Genomic DNA, 25044 nt, shown 5'->3' on the forward strand with positions numbered 1-25044 from the left:
TGACGGCTCATCAAATGAACGCAGACCCACCCGGCTCAAATCCACATCCCTTCCACCTCTCTAAGTGGGACAATCTGGCTCCTGATTGGATTGTCTCCCATGCTTTCCAATCTCAAAGATCATTAATACTATCCCCAGACATAATAAACTTAAGAGATGTCTTCAGCCTTTGTCTCACTTGAACACTCTCAACCACTGTGTCACAGACAGTCCCTTCCTGAGACTGTAGTAGGCTCCCTGTTGATAACGCGTTTGACACTTGGCATGCTTGTTTGCTTTGTATGTTGTTTTGATGATTCTTCTACTACGGTGGACACTGCTCACAGGCTCAGCTCCGACATAAGCCTTCCAGTTCCTGACTTGACTCTGTCTACATCACCAGCCTCAGTACTTGGCTTTCTTGTTATGATTCCTAATGTTTCTCAGAGGTCCAGCTCCCATGGCAAAATAAAATGTAAAGAAAAAGGGACGAAGAGAGCAATTTTCCTCTTCCAAAACACATCAGAGACACAGGGGTTATCTTTACTTATATTCTGTTGGCCTGAATGTCATGGCACGATCACACTTCACTAGCAGACAGAAGGATCATGTGGTGTAGTCTGGTGGTCATCTGCCCTTTTAACCATCAAAGTTTCTGCCACTATGATGAAGGTGAGAACAAACATTGGGAAATCGCTAGCAGGTTCTGTTGCCATCAATAACCCTAAACCATACTTTCTCCTTGGAAGGAAGGCTGCTTTGTACTATTAATTTTCCACTGACACAGAGCAGAAGCTAAAAGTGAAGGTTATTAGGTGCCTATTTCCTCATTGCCCCTCCTTGCACTATCTCTCAAACTCAGCCCTTCCTTTTCAGTCATGTTATCTCCCCCTTGGTTCATACCCTGATGACTACATCAGCCTTGTTAAGTTCTCTCTTGTTTCTTTACAGCATACCTATTTTCTCTATTACCAAAGCTTCTTTTTCTTTCTATACAGAAGTGCTATATTACAATTACTCCCAACACATTATTTTAATATTAATCCATAAAACTTTAGTAGATCCCTCCACATATAAGATAAACTCAAATTTAATCCTGCCTAGTGTATGTTTCTTCTTCTTTCTGTCTCTGTCTCAGTCTCTTTCTCCCTCTGTTTCCCTCTGTCTCTGTCCCTCTATCTCTGTCCCTGTCTCTGTCTCTGTCTCTGTCTCTGTCTCTGTCTCTCTCTCTCTCTCTCTCTCTCTCACACACACACACACACACACACACACACACACACACACACACACCCCATATCAATTGGTATCAACGCCTGTGAATTTGAATTCAGAACCCAAGGACCTGAGACATCTTTCCGTCCCTTACATCTAGAGAATTCTCTTTTTCTAATAAGTTTTTTTTAACAGCCACAGTTCAAAGTACTCTTTTTCTTCTTTGAGGTTTTTTTTTTTTTTTTTTTTGGTTCTTTTTTTTTTGAGCTGGGGACCAACCCAGGGCCTTGCGCTTGCTAGGCAAGCACTCTACCGCTGAGCTAAATCCCCAACCCCTCTTCTTTGAGTTTTAACTGAAATTGCTATCATTGAATATGATTCATTTGTCTGATTTGTCTCATTTCATTCTGCAAAGGAAAGTTTTATACATATATCTTATTTCCCCAACTTGGTATTAATTCCCCTGAGGCTCAAACTTGAGGTCTCATGGATGACATGCAAATCTTAGCCTCCTTTCAAGATATTTTTGTGCCACAAGCTCTCTCCAAAATTGGATTTTGCTGAAGTTCCCTCCAGTGATATTATAACATTTGAGTCTCTGTAGCATGTACAAAAATAAATATTGGAGTTGACTGACAGAGTGATTCTTTCTTTCAAGACCAAAGTGCTTTTAAAAGTAGATTAAAATCCACTAAGTAGAGGACTTAAAAGCATATAGCTGAGCTTTCTTTGAATTATCCCATAGATAGGCTCTAAGTGGGGTCCAATATGACCTCAGTATAACTGATCAGTCATAGGGAAGACTATGCAATATTTAAAACACACATACCACCCAAAAGATGCTCCAACATATAACAAAGACACATGTTCTGCTATGTTCATAGCAGCCTTATTTATAATAGCCAGAAGCTGGAAGGAACCCAGATGCCCTTCAACAGAGGAATGGATACAGAAAATGTGGTACATCTACACAAAGGAATACTACTCAGCTATCAAAAACAATGACTTTATGAAATTAATAGGAAAGTGGGTGGAACTGGAAAATATTATCCTGAGTGAGGTAACCCAATCACAGAAAAACACACATGGTATACACTCATTGATAAGCGGATATTAGCCCAAATGCTCGAATTACCCTAGATGCACAGAACACATGAAACTCAAGAAGGATGACCAAAATGCGAATGCTTCACTCCTTCTTTAAAAGGGGAACAATACCACCCTTGGGAGGGGATAGGGAGGCAATGTTTAGAACAGAGACTGAAGGAACAACCATTCAGAGCCTGCCCCACATGTGGCCCATACATATACAGCCATCCAATTAGACAAGATGGATGAAGCAAAGAAGTGCAGGCTGACAGGAACCGGATGTAGATCTCTCCTGAGAGACACAGCCAGAATACAGCAAATACATAGGCGAATGCCATCATTAAACCACTGAACTGAGAACGGGATCCCCGTTGAAGGAATCAGAGAAAGGACTGGAAGAGCTTGAAGGGGCTTGAGACCCCATATGAACAAGAATGCCAGGCAACCAGAGCTTCCAGGGACTAATCCACTACCCAAAGACTATACATGGACTGACCCTGGGCAAAGAATAGCCTAGTAAGAGCACCAGTGGAAGGGGAAGTCCTCGGTCCTGCCAAGACTGAACCCCCAGTGAATGGGATTGTTGTGGGGAGGGCAGTAATGGGGGGAGGATGGGGAGGGGAACACCCATATAAAAGGGGAGGGGGAGGGGTTAGGGGGATATTGGCCCAGAAACTGGAAAAGGGAATAACAACTGAAATGTAAATAAACACACACACACACACACACACACACACACACACACACACACACACACACACCAATTGGTCATGATCAACACAGGGACGGTTCATATTAATTTTACTTTGCCAGTTAACAATGCACCTCTGCTCATGCTGCCCCATTTGCTGCTCAAGGAGTTGATGGGGCCAATGTTAGGCTGATATAGACTGAGAAAGGTTTGGTAACTTTATTGAGTTTGCCCAGTGTATAAGTAGATGCCCAGTGTGGAGTCTTGTCTCGTGTATTTTTTTCAGCTACATGCTGTAGTCTCACAGCTACCTCTCTGGGAGTGCCTTCATGCCTTTAAACTCAGCTGAAAAATCTAGCTCAGACCTGATTGGGGTGTGCTTTTGCTCAGAGAGGTCAGGGACCTTGCAATGATAGCAACAGTGCAAAGAGCTCTGTGCAACACTTGCCCTGCAGCATCCTCGCCTCCTCATACCCACCCTGCTAGATTGCTTTTTGATAGTCCACCATTTCCTGGATTACTCTGCTTCGGGGAGTGGCAAATAGCTGTGAACAGATAGCACATTCAACCACTTGTTGCACAGCTACTCCAATACCAAGAAGCTCTCAGCCATAGCAAATGGTCTCCATCCACATTTAAGAAGTTAGTGACACATTATAGCCAGAGTTGAGTGTCATGTATCTGATGTATCTTCTTCCTAAGTTAAACCCAAAGAGTAGAATGACCATTAAGCCATAGGACCTGCATTCAAAAAAGCCATAAGACATGTAGGAGATCTGAGACCGGGATTGGCTAAAATTTGAAGGACCCAGTACAAAACAGAAATTTGGGACCCAGTGGTCAAAATCCATTAAGTATTTGGAAGGCACACAGCACCAGAAAACCAAGTTCAGGATCCTTCGAGCTTAGCCTCTGTGCATGCTATACCTGAGACACAAGCTAAGATTTTGCAAGGGCCCTTTGGGAACTCTATCGGCCCAGTAGGATAATTTATAGGGTGACAATTAGTGTTGGGGATTTCTGCAAAGTGTGGCTGCCAGTGACAACATCAGCATAGCTTTATGTTCTCTGTGTTTTCTTCTGGCTACCCTTTCACTTGCCACTCATGCCAGCTTTTGTGTTCCAGCTTTTGGGCTCCTCAGGGCTGTATCCTATTATCCCTGGTCCAAACATAGCATCTGACATATAGTCCTAGCATAGCTATCATAGTATTAAGTTAGCACTTAATAAATGCTAAGTGTTGGCAGGTAAGTGTCCCTAATTTCCCCCATCCCACCTATAGTGGGATAATACATGTTGACTTGTCTTGCCCATTCCAACTAAATCACCAGGAGGTTCCTCCTGAGGGCAAAGCTTCCACTGACCTGAAAGGAAAGAGGTTCATCTTAGCAGTCCTGGAATCCTGCAGCAGCTACTAAGCTGAAGGGCAAAGGTAGACACAAGTGAGAGCAATACTGGGCTAATAAATCCTTTCATTTTAGAGACCTGCATTCGCAATGGACCCTCTGCACAAACTTTAGGGTTAACTTGAACCCATTTATGTAGAAAACATGACTTGGCCTTTGGGGCTTACACATAGTTAGTTCATATTAAAATAGCTCAGCTGGTTGTTTGTGATTAATACCCTTTCTGACTGACCAATTGCCAAGTCATATCCATTATTGAATACTTCATGTATCATCCATGACAATCCCAAACACTATGGATCATTAAAGAATCTCAGTGAGATTTATCTAGATGTCTAAACTCTGGATGCTAGAAGGCATTCAAGGAATAAAGACCATTAACCTTCATTAGATCCAAGATATCAAGTGTGTCCCTTTTCCTGTCCTTCTGACTGGGAGTGAAAGAGCCTGGGATAAGTTTTTGGATATGTGGGCTGATGAAGTATTGGGAAACTACTTTTTTTTGGTTTTGGTTTTGGTTTTCCTGTGGTCTTCAGAGAAATATGTTACATTTTTGCTTTTATCCTTGGAACGTAAAATCAAAAAATCTTCCAGGCGCTGGTGAAATTATCTCCTGAATTGATGAGTTTGGGGATCTTTCCTGATCACTTCTATCTTTACAGCCTACGTAGAGTGTTTGGTACACAATTGATGTTTAATGATTTATTGAGTGTGTTAAGTACTGGAATTCACTCTGTGTTATATAGACTTTCTTGAAGCAATTTACAAAATTGGCTAAGTTCACTAATTTATGAACAGCCACATGTATTCTTCAGGAACAGTTTCAGAGAACATGGCAGGTTTTCAACTAAATTTTGGTTGTCATAGCACATTAAACATACCTAGAGTAAGCCAGGTGGTGGTGGCGCACACCTTTGATCCCAGCACTTGGGAGCAAAAGCAGAAGGATCTCTGTGAGTTTAAGGCTACCCTGGTCTTCAGAGCAAATTCCAGGACAGCCAGAACTACACACACACACACACACACACACACACACACACACACACAACTTGTCTCAAACCAACCCCTACCCCCACTATCCCCAAAAATTACCTAGAATGAAAGAAAAAAAATCCCAAGACACAGGATGAGCAGTGTCTGAGGAAGTTCCTCAGTAATACTCAAAAAGAGAAGAACACAAAACAGTTCAACAGTTTGATGGTTACTGTTTTCTATTTATATCCTTAGGGTCTGAAGCAACAGAAAGAGAGGAGGTGCTAAATGGGATTCTTGGGGAGTCAGTTACTCTCCCCGTAAATATTGAAGATGGCCAGAAAATTAATAACATTGCCTGGACTTCTAAATCATCTGTTGCTTTTGTAACACCAAAAGAGGGAGGACATGAAGTTACCGTAACCCAGGACATTTATAAAGGACGACTAGAAGTCACAAATCAGACCTATAACCTGATCATTAGAAACCTGAGGATGGAAGATGCAGGAACTTACAAAGCAGACATCAATGAAGAGAACCGTGAGAAAACCATCACCAAGATCTACCACCTTCAAATCTACTGTAAGTTATGGGAAGACCGGGGTAGGGAGGTAGGGGGGTGGTGGTGGGCAGGGTTGGATTCCTTTTTGCTTTGGAGATTTGTGATCTAAACCATGCCCATATTTCTGAAAACAGGGTTTCCTAACTCTTTTTATCCTTATAATTACATAAGCACATCAGTACTTATAAAGGTCTAATTTTAGTTCTGGTCTTGACAGACTTTAGCTATATTCTGTTTCACAACAGAATTTGTCCTTTGATCTTTGTTTACTTTTCCTATAAAATATCAACAACCGTACTAATCAATTTGCAAGCATTATCATGACAATCTAGTAAGATACCATATGCAAAGTGGTCTTTAAAAAGATTCTGGTTTTAGAATAATTACAGAATTCATAAGAGAATGCAAAGAACTATGAAAGGACCTGTTGTGTGCCCTTCACTTCTTCTCTCTTCTGTTATACTAGATCCAAACTCTGAGTCTCATCCCCAGTGCTATTCAGATCTTCTAGGGTGACCTTTCTTCATTATCTCTCCTGATTCCACAGAGATAAAATAAGCAGATCCAGGGAGGCACTTGGGAGGCAAAGGCAGAAGGATCTTGGTGAGTTCAAGGCTAGCCTGGTCTTCAGAGCAAGTTCCAGGACAGCCAGAACTACACAAAGAAACCCTGTCTCAAAACAACCTCCCACCCCCCTCCCATCCCCACCCCTAAATACCTAGGATGAAAGGAAAAAATGCCAAGACGAAGGATGAACAGTGTCTGAGGAACTCCTATTTCTGTAAATGCTAATTCTTTCAGAAATGCACACAGTGTTCAAGGTCAAAAACAGAAAATTGATGTTAGTGCAATCTATAGAACTTTCTTAGAATGTGCCAGCACTTATTTATGAAAGGAATCACTTATATTCCTATAGAATATAATCACATATGTAGCACTGGATACCACAAGCAAGGTAGTTAAGTAAGGCACTATTCCAAAATTTTCTTGTCTCAGTTTGGGAGGGTGGAGATCTGTTAGCCCTGACTCTAGCTTTTTCTACCTAACAGTTTTGTGCAAATGACATCTCTGTCCCTACTAAGAAAATGAAATGAGATTATAGTTTTCACCACTATGGCTGCCCCAATACCCACCCCGATGTGCACATGCACTCGCTTGCATGCGTGCACGCGCGCGCGCACACACACACATCTTTCTCGTACAATAATTAAAAGATGATCTTTTTCTTGTGTTTCAGCTATGTTGGAATATTCGGGGCCTGCTGTGGTAGTATAGCTGGGCTACAGTGAAGACACACTGTCTAGGCTGTCATTGACTGTTTTATGCTGGCATCTAGGCATCTAGGACTGGGATGATTATAAATCTAGGTGATTATTTGGGGATTTGTCTTTTTGGGTGGGTGGTTTGTTCCTCGGGTTTTGTTTCTTCTCTGGGTTTTCAGAGAGTGTGATGGTCCTGTGTTGTCTAGTAGGATGTTTTCTTTGAATGTGATGGTTGTCGTAGCCACTGGAGGTTCCAGATAAAAGATGATTCTGGGTATTGGGAGCTAACACTTAGGACCTGCGATAGGCTAGGGGTATGAAGGGGTTCATAGGAGAGAGAAGAAGAATGTTTAACCAGGATCTGTTTATTTCATCCCCTTGGAATCAGGGAGACAGTGAAGAGAGATCACCCCAGAGAGTCTGCTCTAGATACTGGGGATGAGACTGGAGTGTTGGATCTAGAGGAACAGAAGGAAACAGGAAGATACACAGAATCCTATCTGCCTTCCTGGCAGGAATGGTCTGAGTTAGCAGGGAGTGACTGATGAGGTTGGGGGCTGGGGTAAACCAATAAGTGGGGGGAGAGGATGGGTAGGCAGGGAAGATCTATGGATCCACAATAGATGTGGGCAAGAGTGGGGACATTAGAAGGAAGGCTGCAGCAGGTGTTCTGTTGCAGAGCAAGGGATGAAACTGGAGCTTTAAATTTGGAGGAGAGGAAGCCTTCCATTAGCTTACACGTTACCCTGGCCTGCTCAGGTAGTGCATTCACAGGGGACACTGGTACTGGAGGCTGGTTTACTGGAATGAATTGTGAGAAGGAAGGTTGGAGTAGAAGATAGAGGCCCTCAAATAGAAAATTAATAAATCCATGAAATCCAAACAAACAGTGGAAAGAAATGAATAAAATGGTATAAGACATGAAAATGGAAATAGAATCAATAAAGAAAACTAAAACTGAGGGAATTCTGGAAGTGAAATTTTTAAGAATTTGAACAGAAACTACAGAGGCAAATTTCAACAAAATATGAGAGATGGAAGAAAGTATATTAGACATTGAAGATACAATAGAGAAAATGAATGTGTCAGTCAAAGAAAATGCTAAACCAATAAAAGGTCCTGACCAAACAAAACAAAACAAAACAAAAAACAAAAAAACAACAACAACAAAAAAAACAGAAAACTTGGTACACTAAGAAAAGGCAAAACCTAGGAATAACAGGAATACAGGACAGAAAAAAATTCTACCTCAAAGGCCCAGAAAATATTTTCAACAAAATCACAGAAGACTTTCTCACCGAAAGAAGAAGGTATCAGGCTGGAGAGATGGCTCAGTGGTTAAGAGCACTGACTGCTCTTCCAGAGGTCCTGAGTTCAATTCCCAGCAACCACATGGTGGCTCACAACCATCTGTGATGGGATCTGATGCCCAACTCTTCTGGTGTGTCTGAAGACAGTTACAGTGTATATGTATACATAAAATAAATAAATCTTGAAGAAGAGGGGGAGGAGGAGGAGGAGGAGGAGGAAGGTATCTGTAAGATATAAGAAGCATACAGAAGGCTCCCAAACCCCGTGGGAGAGAGAGCTCACTGCCTGGACAAGTGGGCACTCCTGAAACTGCAGAGTGGAAGAGACCACCAATATTGCCCACCCCTGCCCACATCCCTGGCCCAAGAGGAAACTGTATATAGCCTCTGGGAACCGGAAGATAGGGGCACCGGAGCTGCAGGTCCCCTGCGCTCCAGACACTGCCAGGACCTGAAGGAACTGGATTAACAGTTCTCTGCACCCAAATCCCATGGGAGGGAGAGCTAAACCTTCAGAGGGGCAGACACACCTGGGAAGCCAGAAGAGACTACACTCTGCCCACATTTCTGACTCCAAAGGAAAATACCTAACACCATCTGGGACCCCGGTGCACGGAGGGCTCCCGGAAAAGGCGGCACAGCCTCTCCTGGTTGCCGCCCTCACAGAGAGCTCAAAAGCAACACCCCACGAGCAAACTTGAGCCACGGGACCACAGGTAAGACCAACTTTTCTGCTCCAAGCGACCTGCCTGGTGAACTCAGGACACAGGCCCACAGGAACAGCTGAAGACCAGTAGACAGGAAAAACTACACGCCCGAAAGCAGAACACTCTGTTCCCATAACTGGCTGAAAGAAAACAGGAAAACAGGTCTACAGCACTCCTGACACACAGGCCTATAGGACAGTCTAGCCACTGTCAGAAATAGCAGAACGAAGTAACACTAGAGATAATCTGATGGCAAGAGGCAAGCGCAGGAACCCAAGCAACAGAAACCAAGACTACATGGCATATCGGAGCCCAATTCTCCCACCAAAGCAAACACTGAATATCCAAACACACCAGAAAAGCAAGATCTAGATTTAAAATCATATTTGATCATGATGCTGGAGGACTTAAAAAAAAAACATGAAGAACTCCCTTAGAGAAACACAGGAAAACATAAATAAACAAGTAGAAGCCTACAGAGAGGAATCACAAAAATCCCTGAAAGAATTCCAGGAAAACACAATCAAACAGTTGAAGGAATTAAAAATGGAAATAGAAGTAATCAAGAAAGAACACATGGAAACAACCCTGGATATAGAAAACCAAAAGAAGAGACAAGGAGCCGTAGATACAAGCATCACCAACAGAATACAAGAGATAGGAGAGAGAATCTCAGGAGCAGAAGATTTTATAGAAATCATCAACACAGCTGTCAAAGATAATATAAAACGGAAAAAGCTACTGGTCCAAAACATACAGGAAATCCAGGACTCAATGAGAAGATCAAACCTAAGGATAATAGGTATAGAAGAGAGTGAAGACTCCCAGCTCAAAGGACCAGTAAATATTCAACAAACTCATAGAAGAAAACTTCCCTAACCTAAAGAAAGAGATGCCCATAAACATACAAGAAGCCTACAGAACTCCAAATAGATTGGACCAGAAGAGAAACTCCTCCCGTCACATAATAGTCAAAACACCAAATGCACAAAATAAAGAAAGAATATTAAAAGCAGAAAGGGAAAAAGGTCAAGTAACATATAAAGGCAGACCTATCAGAATCACACCAGACTTCTCGCCAGAGACTATGAAAGCAAGAAGATCCTGGACAGATGTCATACAGACCCTAAGAGAACACAAATGCCAGCCCAGGTTACTGTATCCTGCAAAACTCTCAATTAACATAGATGGAGAAGCCAAGATATTCCTTGACAAAACCAAATTTACACAATATCTTTCTACAAATCCAGCGCTACAAAGGATAATAAATGGTAAAGCCCAACACATGGAGGCAAGCTACACCCTAGAAAAAGCAAGAAACTAATCATCTAGGCAACAAAACAAAGAGAAGAAAAGCACACAAACATAACCTCACATGCGAATATGAATATATCAGGAAGCAATAATCACTATTCCTTAATATCTCTCAACATCAATGGTCTCAACTCCCCAATAAAAAGACATAGATTAACAAACTGGATATGCAATGAGGACCCTGCATTCTGCTGCCTACAGGAAACACACCTCAGAGACAAAGACAGACACTACCTCAGAGTGAAAGGCTGGAAAACAACTTTCCAAGCAAATGGTCAGAAGAAGCAAGCTGGAGTAGCCATTCTAATATTGAATAAAATCAATTTTCAACTAAAAGTCATCAAAAAAGATAAGGAAGGACACTTTATATTCATCAAAGGAAAAATCCACCAAGATGAACTCTCAATCCTAAATATCTATGCCCCAAATACAAGGGCACCTACATACGTAAAAGAAACCTTACTAAAGCTCAAAACACACATTGCACCTCACACAATAATAGTAGGAGATTTCAACACCCCATTCTCATCAATGGACAGGTCATGGAAACAGAAATTAAACAGAGACGTAGACAAATTAAGAGAAGTCATGAACCAAATGGACTTAACAGATGTTTATAGAACATTCTATCCTAAAGCAAAAGGATATACATCCTTCTCAGCACCTCATGGTACTTTCTCCAAAATTGACCATATAATTGATCAAAAAACAGGCCTCAACAGATACAGAAAGATAGAAATAATCCCATGCGTCCTATCAGACCACCATGGGCTAAAGCTGTTCTTCAATAACATTACGGGAAGAACGCCCACATATACATGGAAGTTGAACAATGCTCTACTCAATGATAACCTGGTCAAGGAAGAAATAAAGAAAGAAATTAAAGACTTCTTAGAATTTAATGGAAATGAAGGTACAACATACCCAAACTTATGGGACACAATGAAAGCTGTGCTAAGAGGAAAACCCATAGCTCTGAGTGCCTGCAGAAAGAAACAGGAGAGAGCATATGTCAGCACCTTGACAGCACACCTAAAAGCTCTAGAACAAAAAGAAGCAATTACACCCAGGAGGAGTTTCTACGAATATCGACGCAAAAATACTCAATAAAATTCTGGCAAACCGAATCCAAGAGCACATCAAAACAATCATCCACCATGATCAAGTAGGCTTCATCCCAGGCATGCACGGATGATTTAATATATGGAAAACCATTAACGTGATCCATTATATAAACAAACTGAAAGAACAAAACCACATGATCATTTCATTAGATGCTGAGAAGGCATTTCACAAAATGAAACCTCTTCATGATAAAAGTCCTGGAAAGAATAGGAATTCAAGGCCCATACCTAAACATAGTAAAAGCCATATACAGCAAACCAGTCGCTAACATTAAACTAAATGGAGAGAAACTTGAAGCAATCCCCCTAAAATCAGGGACTAGACAAGGCTGCCCACTCTCTCCCTACTTATTCAATATAGTTCTTGAAGCTCTAGCCAGAGCAATCAGACAACAAAAGGAGATCAAGGGGATACAGATCGGAAAAGAAGAAGTCAAAATATCACTATTTGCAGATGATAGGATAGTATATTTAAGTGATCCCAAAAGTTCCACCACAGAACTACTAAAGCTGATAAACAACTTCAGCAAAGTGGCTGGGTATAAAATTAACTCAAATAAATCAGTAGCCTTCCTCTACACAAAAGAGAAACAAGCCGAGAAAGAAATTAGGGAAACGACACCCTTCATAATAGATCCAAATAATATAAAATACCTTGGTGTGACTTTAACAAAGCAAGTAAAAGATCCATACAATAAGAACTTCAAGACTCTGAAGAAAGAAATTGAAGAAGACCTCAGAAGATGGAAAGATCTCCCATGCTCATGGATTGGCAGGATTAATATAGTAAAAATGGCCATTCTAACAAAAGCAATCTACAGATTCAATGCAATCCCCATCAAAATACCAATCCAATTCTTCAAAGAGTTAGACAGAACAATTTGCAAATTCATCTGGAATAACAAAAACCCAGGATAGCTAAAACTATCCTCAACAATAAAAAAGGACTTCTGGGGAATCACTATCCCTGAACTCAAGCAGTATTACAGAGCAATAGTGATAAAAACTGCGGTATTGGTACAGAGACAGACAGATAGACCAATGGAACAGAATTGAAGACCCAGAAATGAACCCACACACCTATGGGCACTTGATTTTTTGACAAAGGAGCCAAAACCATTCAATGAAAAAAAGATAGTATTTTCAGCAAATGGTGCTGGTTCAACTGGAGGTCAACATGTAGAAGAATGCAGATCGATCCATGCTTATCACCTTGTACAAAGCTTAAGTCCAAGAGGATCAAGGACCTTCACATCAAACCAGACACACTCAAACTAATAGAAGAAAAAGTGGGGAAGCATCTCAAACACATGGGTACTGGAAAAAATTTCCTGAACAAAACACCAATGGCTTATGCTCTAAGATCAAGAATTGACAAATGGGATCTCATAAAACTACAAAGCTTCTGTAAGGCAAAGGATATTGTGGTTAGGACAAAATGGCAACCAACAGATTGGGAAAAGACCTTTACCAATCTTACAACAGATACAGGGCTTATATCCAAAATTTGCAAAGAACTCAAGAAGTTAGACCGCAGGGAGACAAATAACCCTATTAAAAAGTGGAGTTCAGAGCTAAACAAAGAATTCACAGCTGAGGAATGCCGAATGGCTGAGAAACACCTAAAGAAATGTTCAACATCTTTAGTCATAAGGGAAATGCAAATCAAAACAACCCTGAGATTTCACCTCACACTAGTGAGAATGGCTAAGATCAAAAACTCCGGTGATAGCAGATGCTGGCGAGGATGTGAAGAAAGAGGAACACTCCTCCATTGTTGGTGGGATTGCAGACTGGTACAACCATTCTGGAAATCAGTCTGGAGGTTCCTCAGAAAATTGGACATTGAACTACCTGAGGACCCAGCTATACCTCTCTTGGGCATATACGCAAAAGACGCTCCAACATATAAAAAGACACGTGCTCCACTATGTTCATAGCAGCCTTATTTTATAATAGCCAGAAGCTGGAAAGAACCCAGATGCCCTTCAACAGAGGAATGGATACAGAAAATGTGGTACATCTACACAATGGAATATTACTCAGCTATCAAAAACAATGACTTTATGAAATTCATAGGCAAATGGATGGAAGTGGAAAATATCATCCTGAGTGAGGTAACCCAATCACAGAAAAACACACATGGTATGCACTCATTGATAAGTGGATATTAGCCCAAATGCTCGAATTACCCTACATGCACAGAACACATGAAACTCAAGAAGGATGTCCAAAATGAGAATGCTTCACTCCTTCTTTAAAAGGGGAACAATACCACCCTTGGGAGGGGATAGGGAGGCAATGTTTAGAACAGAGACTGAAGGAACACCCATTCAGAGCCTGCCCCACATGTGGCCCATACATATAAAGCCACAAAACTAGATGAGATGGATGAAGCAAAGAAGTGCAGGCCGACAGGAACCGGATATAGATCTCTCTGGAGAGGCACAACCAGAATACAGCAAATACATAGGCGAATGCCAGCAGCAAACCACTGAACTGAGAACGGGACCCCCGTTGAAGGAATCAGAGAAAGGACTGGAAGAGCTTGAAGGGGCTCGAGACCCCTTACGAACAACAATGCCAAGCAACCAGAGCTTCCAGGGACTAAGCCACTAACTACCTAAAGACTATACATGGACTGACCCTGGGCTCCAACCTCATAAGTAGCAATGAATAGCCTAGTAAGAGCACCAGTGGAAGGGGAAGCCCTTGGTCCTGCTAAGACTGAACCCCAGTGAACGTGATTGTTGGGGGGAGGGCGGCAATGGGGGGAGGATGGGGAGGGGAACACCCATAAAGAAGGGGAGGGGGAAGGGTGAGGGGGATGTTGGCCCGGAAACCGGGAAAGGGACTAACAATCGAAATGTAAATAAGAAATACTCAAGTTAATAAAGAAAAAAAAGATAAATTAGAAAGGTGATGGTGGAGCAGGAATAGGGTCGTTGTGATCTCTGACTACTTCCTGCTTGCTTTGGGGCGACGTGTCTCTAGGGAACCTAGAAAAATGGGTATGGGATGTCTGTCCAGTCTTAGAGTTGGCTGTTTCATCTATTTTAGAAACCTTCCCTCCATTGATTTCTCAAGTGTAGAGCATCAGTGACCAAAAGAATAAATCAAGCCCAAAGTTACGACATCCTCAAATGTATGCGGTGTAAGAACTTCTGCTATGGTGAGGTTCCCCTCCCTACTCCTTTCAGCTCCTCCCCCTCCCTTTTTGTCTCAGGATATATTATATGAGAAAATAATCAATTTTCAATAAAAAGGAAAATGAAAAAATAGATATGTGTATACGTGTGTATATATGAATGTGTAGCAACAATTAATGAAAAACGAGGGCCATAAGTTTGAAGAAGGAAGCATGTGTGGAAGGGTTTGGAGGAAGGAAAGGGAGATATGGTGTAATTACATATAATCTCAGCTAAGAAAAAATGTCCTTGATTACTTAATGTGAGTGACAGAAAAATAAATATAGGAAAATCCCTTTTAAAAAAAAAACAACCTTCTGCTATGGCTAATTTAAAGATCTATAGGATTGAAAGGATGTACTCACATCATTATAAAGCATGGATGAAATATATCTAACTCATCGCCAGCACCAAAAATAATTTTAATATAATTTATTTGTTTTCATGACTTATTTAATGCTGTGTTTAACATCTATTACACAAATTTCTGAAAAGCTAACAACTGATTCTCACAAGCTTTTATATGCTGGTTTCAGCTCACTGTAGACTCCTATGTTTTCTCCCTCATAGCTCGGCTTGCAAAACCAAAAATTACAAAGCGTTCAATACCATCTTTGAACAATACCTGTAATGTCACACTGACGTGCTCTGTGGAGGAAGAAGAAAAGAATGTGATGTATAGTTGGAGTCCCTCTGGAGAGGAAAGCAATGTCCTTCAAATCTTCCACTCCCCTATGGACCAAAAACTGACTTACACATGTACAGCCTCGAACCCTGTCAGCAACAATTCTGACTCTGTCACTGTGCAACAGCCATGTACAGGTAACGAGTTCCTTTCTGGAAAGCCTCAGAACTCACTCTGAAAAGCTCTAAGGTTTAACCTTATCTTGATATGTGCATGCCTCCTTTATGGTGAGACTAGCCCTGGGTGTATCTTCAACCAGGCAACCTCCTGGGGAAACACCAAACCCTTCTTCTGTGAAGGATTAAGCATTCTCAGGTATTTTTGAGGAGCCCGTTTGACTCTTAGATTCTGATAGTAAATTGAAGAGCTTTGGCCCTCTCCCAAGGGCATCCCATTTTGACAGTGGCTCTGAGTGAGTACAAACCTGCACAGAACCGTGGGCCTGTCTCCTGATAGCCAACGCTCACTACAGTTTCTATTTCCAGACTCTCCAAGCTTCCATCCTCACCATGGTGTGTTGCCAAGGGGGCTGGCCGCGCTCTCTCTGCTTATGCTCATTCCAGTGGTGGCACTTCTGTTCCATTTGTACAAGAGAAGGAGAGGTAGGATTGTCCTGGAAGGTAAAATGTGAGAATGTGTCTCCTTTCTTCTAAGAAGTAAGGTTATTTATTTACCCAGACTGGGGAGAAGAGTATCATTTTGGGAACTTTGGTGGCAAGACTTAGACAAGACAAGCTCAGAAATGCTGAAGTCTATGATAATCTTGGATTAGATCCATTGTGTGTAGATGTTTTTGTGTCCTATAATAAGAAGGTGCAAAATTCTGGCTGTTGCTTTTCAACTTGACCCTAAAACATTGTGTTAATACTAAAGAAAAAGAATGTGTTGAGATTAATACCTCATGTAGCTCAAAAAATTTTAAAGCAAAGATCTATAAACCCTTTCTTTGTTTTTCTGTAGCCTCCTGTGGAGTCTGGCATTAAGGAGTAGAAGCTTAATAAATACTTTACTGCTTCATGAATGTTTGTGGTTATAGTCAGTTATGCACCAGGATAAGAAATCACCAAGTATAATTAGAATAAATCAAATTAAACAACTGAGGCCCTGACATGAAAAGTCTACTAACCATGCAAGGTCATCAATGCCAGAGCTATCTTTGAATTTCATACAGGGCCTAGGAAGATTCTCTTTAGGCTAAACTGAGCCTCAGGCATAAAAAAGAATTCCCAATGTGCTTTAGGTGAGATTTGAGTAAGATGTGCCCTACTGCACATGTAATTCTTGGGATGGAAAGAGCATCTGAGGATCCGAACATCCTTTTCCATAGGGTGGGAGCCATTTAACCTGCAGATTTTTTTTTTTATTACAGAAAAATAAAATGACTAGGCAGCCTCTAAAAACCCATCTACCCTTCACAGACTATGGTTCTGTGTTTATTTGTAGCAGATGATGTCTCAAAGAAAACAATATACTCTGCAGTTTCAAGAAATGCCCATCTCACAGAGTCCAGAATCTATGATGAAATCCCACAGTCCACGGTAAGCTGATGCTATTCATAAATGCACCCTACTACTAGGACCACTAGAATAGGAGTCTTGGGCAACAACTGCCTTCTGTTTGCCATTGTATGGAATGTATACAGTGTATAGAAGCTACAGCCAAGAATTTGGATAGACCAACAAAGAAACACCACGCTAAGAAAATGATCCTCATGAAAAAACAAAAAAATAGTATATTGTCTCCTTACGACGGTGTCCATGGTATAAAGCCCCGAGCGTCACATGAAGGCCTAGCTGTGGGTTAGAAGTGGTTGTGTCTAAGAAGAGCTCCCTGGAGGGATGAGACAATAAAAGAGTCCTTATTGTGAGTTGAGGGGTGCCATGGGATCACCAACAGGGCAACATCATTGCTAAGGTTGTTCTGAGGACAGCCCTGAACTACACTAGCTGGTCCAGCAGCAGCTCTTCCTCTCAGACTCTGAACCACTCTGGCCCACACCTTCTGCTTCTTGTCTGCTCTCCCCTAGCTCACACCCACTCAATACCATCTTCCGTGTCTACACAAGCCTGCTTCCCTGGAGTCTGCAAGGACTGAAGGGAGACACTTGGCTTTTTCCAGTTACTCTGACACCGTACTGGAATTGATGGGGATGCTGTTAGAGTCAGATTAACTCGCACAAAACTAAACTCCAGGCGGAGCGAGACTCAGTCTAAACTACATAGAACCCTCCTCCTTGCTCCTAGAGGCCTTTTGCTGCAAGGCTATGTCCAGCTGTCACCCATTTATCTTTATCGTTACCTTAACCTAATCCAGAGTTGGACAGAACAAGAGCAGATGCCTGAAAAGAAGGCTACACAGTAAAGTTGTGTCAGGAAGGGGGTGATGGAGAGACTGGGTTTAGAAAGAGAGATTCGTAGGGTTTGTCTCCTGCATTCTCGCTGAAGAGAATCTTTTTTCCAGATGCTGTCCCGTACGGAAGAGCCCGTGACCACCATTTATTCCTCAGTGCAGCTTTATGAGAAGGTAAATCCTGTGTGGCCTTTTAATCTCTTTTCCCGTGTGTTCTACCCACCTTCTGTACCCCATCCATCAGTATTTAATTGAAAACCCAAATCTCCTCGAGCCAATGGGAAAGTTGTCCACAGGATCCTGAGTACTAGATTATGTGAGACATGATCTGGTAGTGACTCGTCCCCAGCAGTCATTTGACTCTGTGTGGAGATGAGAATGGAATTGTTGGGAAACAGAAAGAACTAAGACTGAACTATAAACAAATACTGCGTCCTGGATGTTGCTTGAAGTCTAACAATCAAAACCAATTTCGAACATCCTTATTCCTTTCTACTTATCTCTTCCGGGCTAAGAAGTACCCTGGGGCTCCCAAATAAGGGTGCTGGAGCAGAGGTAAAGGACTTCTCAAAAAAAATGGCCTTTCTGCCTCACATGTCCCCAAGCACAGGACATCGCCCTGTGCCATTTTCCTAACTCTCCCCCAATGGCACCTTTCAGTTAACATGTTTTTCATATTTCTTCTCTTACACAGACGGGGAAAACCAACATGAAGGACGAGAGACCACCCAAGACTTTGTGTAATGAAATTGTTGTCTAGGTGAGCGGGCAGTGTTCTCCCTCTGGAAACTGAGTTACAACCACTGTGAGAACAGTGGTCCCAAAGACCTAGGCCTTCTCTGGCTACCCCCTTACCAGAACATTGCAAATCACCACATTCCAGCATACAAGCAGAGCAGGAAACCTTCTGTTGTTGGGCATTCCTTGTACTCAACAACCTTTGTATTCCTTGTTAGGCTGTGGACACTTTCCCTAACTCATCAATCCTTCTTATGAGAACAATAAGACACACTCCCTGATATGGCACCTCACAAACTCTTTCACTTCGCAGGGCATATAAAAATTGATTTTTTTGGCACAAAAGATGACATCATCAAAGTTGTTCATGTCTCTAGAAGACTGAAGATAGATGGAAGATTCCCCTGTCAATATGTAACATCACTGTCCAACAGCTGTGGGAAGAAATCAGTTAATATTGTGAATACCTGTAACACACCATGGCATACCAGCTGGATGTTCTATGCAGAGTCAACCTGTGTAAGGAACCCTGAGGCAAGGCCTCCACCAGTCGCTACAATACCTTAAGTAACTTAGGAATGGCATCTTTAAGGTATATGTTATCCCTTACTTGAAAGCATGGCATAGCCAACCTAGTGTAGGCTACACATTCATTCCTCCACTCAAGAACCATCGTGCAGATCCCACTAAAATCAGGGACTAGACAAGGCTGCCCACTCTCTCCCTACTTATTCAATATAGTTCTTGAAGTTCTAGCCAGAGCAATCAGACAACAAAAGGAGGTCAAGGGGATACAGATCGGAAAAGAAGAAGTCAAAATATCACTATTTGCAGATGATAGGATAGTATATTTAAGTGATCCCACAAGTTCCACCACAGAACTACTAAAGCTGATAAACAACTTCAGCAAAGTGGCTGGGTATAAAATTAACTCAAATAAATCAGTAGCCTTCCTCTACACAAAACAGAAACAAGCCGAGAAAGAAATTAGGGAAACGACACCCTTCATAATAGATCCAAATAATATAAAATACCTTGGTGTGACTTTAACCAAGTAAGTAAAAGATCCGTACAATAAGAACTTCAAGACTCTGAAGAAAGAAATTGAAGAAGACCTCAGAAGATGGAAAGATCTCCCATGCTCATGGATTGGCAGGATTAATATAGTAAAAATGGCCATTCTAACAAAAAGCAATCTACAGATTCAATGCAATCCCCATCAAAATACCAATCCAATTCTTCAAAGAGTTAGACAGAACAATTTGCAAATTCATCTGGAATAACAAAAAACCCAGGATAGCTAAAACTATCCTCAACAATAAAAGGACTTCTGGGGAATCACTATCCCTGAACTCAAGCAGTATTACAGAGCAATAGTGATAAAAACTGCATGGTATTGGTACAGAGACAGACAGATAGACCAATGGAACAGAATTGAAGACCCAGAAATGAACCCACACACCTATGGGCACTTGATTTTTGACAAAGGAGCCAAAACCATTCAATGAAAAAAAGATAGTATTTTCAGCAAATGGTGCTGGTTCAACTGGAGGTCAACATGTAGAAGAATGCAGATCGATCCATGCTTATTACCTTGTACAAAGCTTAAGTCCAAGTGGATAAAGGACCTCCACATCAAACCAGATACACTCAAACTAATAGAAGAAAAACTAGGGAAGCATCTGGAACACATGGGCACTGGAAAAAATTTCCTGAACAAAACACCAATGGCTTATGCTCTAAGATCAAGAATTGACAAATGGGATCTCATAAAACTACAAAGCTTCTGTAAAGCAAAGGACACTGTGGTTAGGACAAAATGGCAACCAACAGATTGGGAAAAGATCTTTACCAATCCTACAACAGATAGAGGCCTTATATCCAAAATATACAAAGAACTCAAGAAGTTAGACCGCAGGGAGACAAATAACCCTATTAAAAAATGGGGTTCAGAGCTAAACAAAGAATTCACAGCTGAGGAATGCCGAATGGCTGAGAAACACCTAAAGAAATGTTCAACATCTTTAGTCATCAGGGAAATGCAAATCAAAACAACCCTGAGATTTCACCTCACACCAGTGAGAATGGCTAAGATCAAAAACTCAGGTGACAGCAAATGCTGGCGAGGATGCGGAGAAAGATGAACTCTCCTCCATTGTTGGTGGGGTTGCAGACTGGTACAACCATTCTGTAAATCAGTCTGGAGGTTTCTCAGAAAATTGGACATTGGACTGCCTGAGGATCCAGCTACACCTCTCTTGGGCATATACCCAAAAGATGCCCCAACATATAAAAAAAGACACGTGCTCCACTATGTTCATAGCAGCCTTATTTATAATAGCCAGAAGCTGGAAAGAACCAGATGCCCTTCAACAGAGGAATGGATACAGAAAATGTGGTACATCTACACAATGGAATATTACTCAGCTATCAAAAACAATGACTTTATGAAATTCATAGGCAAATGGATGGAACTGGAAAATATCATCCTGGTGAGGTAACCCAATCACAGAAAAACACACATGGTATGCACTCATTGATAAGTGGCTATTAGCCCAAATGCTTGAATTACCCTAGATGCCTAGAACAAATGAAACTCAAGACGGATGATCAAAATGTGAATGCTTCACTCCTTCTTTAAAAAGGGAACAAGAATTCCCTTTTGAGGGAATAGAGAGGCAAAGATTAAAACAGACACAGAAGGAACACCCATTCAGAGCCTGCCCCACATGTAGCCCATACATATACAGCCACCCAACTAGATGAGATGGATGAAGCAAAGAAGTGCAGGCCGACAGGAGCCGGATGTAGATAGCTCCTGAGAGACACAGCCAGAATACAGCAAATACAGAGGTGAATGCCAGCAGCAAACCGCTGAACTGAGAACAGGACCCCCGTTGCAGGAATCAGAGAATGGACTGGAAGAGCTTGAAAGGGCTCGAGACCCCTTATGAACAACAATGCCAAGCAACTAGAGCTTCCAGGGACTAAGCCACTACCTAAAGACTATACATGGACTGACCCTGGACTCTGACCTCATAGGTAACAATGAATATCTAGTAAGATCACCAGTGGAAGGGGAAGCCCTTGGTCCTGCTAAGACTGAACCCCCAGTGAGCGTGATTGTTGGGGGGCAGGGCAATGGGGGGAGGATGGGAGGAACACCCATAAAGTAGGGAGGGGAGGGATTAGGGGGATGTTGGCCCGGAAACCGGGAAAGGGAATAACACTCGAAATGTAAATAAGAAATACTCAAGTTAAAAAAAAAATAGTAGTAGTAGTAGTAGTAGTAGTAGTAAAAGTAGTAGTAGAAGTAGTAGTAGTAGTAGTAGTAGTAATATTTTAATATACTATTGAATTGAATGTATTAGTGTTTTGTAGACATTGTTGACTTTAATATGAACATTGGTTATTATTATCTTGCTCCTTACTTTCTACTTTTCATATGTACACCTTGTTCCATTTTTTCCTATTATGGATTAAGAAAGAAGGAATATTAACTAAAAAAAAAAAAAAAGAACCATCGTGCAGGACACAACTGCCACTCTTACCAAATACAGACGGTCATGCTACTTTGTTGTCGCGCGCCCAACGTCTCGCCAGTAAGAACGACACGCGGCAACAGGATTCTTCTGCGAACAAGCCTTTACTGTACAGCTCTCTTGAACAGGGACAGGGGACCACGAGCGGCAAAGACGCTCGCCTTATATACACAACAGTATGCTAATAATCTCTCAGGGATTGGTGGGGCACGGGTCACCCCACTATCACCCCACTACTTGTCCTCCAGGGATTGGCAGAGAATGAATCACCTCACTAGCATGGTACCGCCCCTCATTAGCATATTAACGGCCAACTGACACCAGGTGCAAAAACCGCACATGTGCAGTACCGTTGTTCACCACTGGAGGGCGCCCTACTCTTTGTAAGCTGTGGGCTGTGGCCCTAAGCCAGGTAGATACATTCTCTTAGTGTGGCACTAAAATATGTACTTTCTGCACAGACTAGAATGCTAGAGATTGTGAGAAGCCGCAGGGGATTTCCTTTCTAGCCAAGCTTTCCTTCCCTAAGTTTTACTTCAGTCCGCCTTAGCACGAAGACACATCCTGCCCAAGAGACTCACTCTCCAAAAAGAATTGACCAGCTACTTTTCTGACACTTTGAGGGAAGTGGGTGGAACCAAGCCAACCAAACAAGAGATCTTGAAGAATGAAGAGTCATTTACATTCCTAAGAGGAAACTTGAGAGTTGACTGTGCAGACGGTGAAATCTGATTCATTCCTGTTCCTTTATTTCAGCTCAGAGAAGCATAGGGTTCAAGCTGACGTTGAGTTCCTTCACTCCAGCATCTCCACAAAGTCACTCTCAGCTGGCTAGACATCCTCTAGCTGGACAGGACAACATGTGATCATTCAAGGACTTGTTTGTCTTTTGTGTTAACTGTCCTTACCAGCAAAATCCTAAATGCCCATGAACTGTACAGCCATGAACCAGGCTGGACAGCAGAAATGACCTCTATTTGGGTTTAATGAAATCGTGTGTCCCATGAAGGCTAAGCCTTGCTCTGACTTTCTGACAGGTGCCATTTTTTCCTCCCATTTTTAACCATCTCTAAGTGAAATACAACTCCTGCCCAAACGTGAATTGATGATTTATTCATTTTGTGGATACCTGTCAGGTCCCAAAGAAACCCCGGACAAAGGGCTAACTGGGGTGCCAATTAGCATATCAAAGAGCAGAGGCTCATTCAGCACCTGCAGCTCCTCCCTGCTCTCCTCACCTCAACCCCCTCTCCTAACCCTCTCCAGACCAGCAATTTCCCCTCCTTCAGCTTCTGAATTGCCAGCCATTTTGCCCATTCCCTCTCTCTTGGTTCCTCCATCTCTCTTGGTTCCTCCCTCTCTCTTGGTTCCTCCCTCTCTCTTGGTTCCTCCCTCTCTCTTGGTCCTCTTAGCCCACTCTTCTCTTCCTCTCTTGCTCAACACCCCACCCACCCTCATGACCTGGTCTAGGCTGCTAACCATGTTCAATCTGCTACTTTCTCTCTCTGCTCTGGACTCTTCCAGACGCCTCTGGATATTTTCTCCCTGATGCGGACAATAAAAACCTTCTCCTCAACCAGACCTAGGAACAGCCATGTCCGATTTTGCACTCAATACCTTATGCTCCTTTTCCTAGTGGCTTGTTTACAAGGCTTTCCTTGTAAGAATTCTCAGTATATGGAGGAGACAGCATTCAGAGTGTTTGAAATTGTCAAGAAACAACTTTAATAAAAAGCTTTAAAAGGAGGAGAGGAAAAGGAGAAAGAGAAGAGGAGGAGGAGGAGAAGGAAAGAAAATTTTGTGTCCCAGTGAACGGACCCATAGAACATTCTAGCACAAATTACTGTTACTAAGGCTTCAAGGCCCAAAATATAAGATGAATATTATTATCTTGCCCTTGTCTAAATGAAGAGGCAATTCCAGCACTGACATTGTTAGCTTGCAGGTGATTTCACTAGGCTCCTCCTGTTGGAGTAGAAATCTCAGCTCTCGTCCAGACACACTACACCAAGCCAACATGGTTCCACGTGGAAAGGTTTAATGAGAGAAGAAGAGTAGAAGAGGAGAGGAGTAAAGGCCAGCCATGAGCACATGGAGGGAAGGGGAAAGCAATGGGGAAGAGAAGGGACAAAGGGGAAGAGGGGAAGAGCAGGAGGCAAGAGAAGAGAGTGAGGAGGGGGCAAGCAGCCCCTTTTATAGTGAGTCAGGCATACCTGGCTGTTGCCAGGTAACTGTGGGGATGGAGCTTAGACAGAATACCAACATTCCCCCATATTGGTTTAATTAAAAAGAAAAATTAGAAAGGCAATGGTGGAGCAGGAATAGGGTCGTTGTGATCTCTGACTACTTCCTGCTTGCTTTGGGGCGATGTGTCTCTAGGGAACCTAGAAAAATGGGTATGGGGTGTCTGTCCAGTCTTAAGAGTTGGCTGCTTCCTTGTTGTCCAGGGTCTGTGGAACCATCTGAGGATAGGCCAGAAGGAACAGGTCCAATAGAAGCGTCTGTGTCCAGCAAACCACTGAACTGAGAACGGGACCCCCGTTGAAGGAATCAAAGAAAGAACTGGAAGAGCTTGAAGGGGCTTGAGACCCCTTATGAACAACAACGCCAACCAACCAGAGCTTCCAGGGACTAAGCCACTACCCAAAGTCTATACATGGACTGACCCTGGACTCTGACCTCATAGGTAGCAATGAATATCCTAGTAAGAGCACCAGTGGAAGGGAAGCCCTGGGTCCTAAGACTGAACCCCCAGTGAACGTGATTGTTGGGGAGGGCGGCAATGGGGGAGGATGGGGAGGAACACCCACCCAAGGAAGGGGGGGAGGGATTAGGGGATGTTTGCCGGAAACCGGGAAAGGAATAACATTAAATGTAAATAAGAAATACTCCAAAATTAATTAAAAAAAAAAAA

General features: G+C 42.3%; 1 protein-coding gene across 1 annotated transcript; it reads left to right on the top strand.

The window, feature by feature from the left end:
- Positions 1-587: 587 nt before the first annotated feature.
- Cd84 (CD84 molecule) lies at positions 588-24615 on the top strand. Its single transcript, XM_032914671.1, has 8 exons — positions 588-651; positions 5605-5931; positions 15387-15638; positions 15987-16103; positions 16945-17039; positions 17962-18024; positions 18545-18610; positions 24578-24615. The coding sequence occupies exons 1-7, from the start codon at positions 588-590 to the stop codon at positions 18608-18610; spliced, it is 984 nt and encodes a 327-aa protein (XP_032770562.1). The 3' UTR covers positions 24578-24615.
- The last annotated feature ends 429 nt before the right edge of the window (positions 24616-25044 follow it).

The sequence above is a fragment of the Rattus rattus genome, chromosome 10 (genome assembly GCF_011064425.1).
Source record: "Rattus rattus isolate New Zealand chromosome 10, Rrattus_CSIRO_v1, whole genome shotgun sequence".
Lineage (NCBI taxonomy): Eukaryota > Metazoa > Chordata > Mammalia > Rodentia > Muridae > Rattus > Rattus rattus.

What these genes read in the sequence shown, in the direction of transcription:
- Cd84 (XM_032914671.1), top strand. Translation starts at nt 588, where the DNA reads ATGTGGTGTAGTCTGGTGGTCATCTGCCCTTTTAACCATCAAAGTTTC. An exon ending in TGTGCAACAGCCATGTACAG is followed by an intron (nt 15,639 to 15,986) that starts GTAACGAGTTCC and finishes TTCTATTTCCAG; the next exon opens with ACTCTCCAAGCTTCCATCCT. An exon ending in CAGTGCAGCTTTATGAGAAG is followed by an intron (nt 18,025 to 18,544) that starts GTAAATCCTGTG and finishes TCTCTTACACAG; the next exon opens with ACGGGGAAAACCAACATGAA.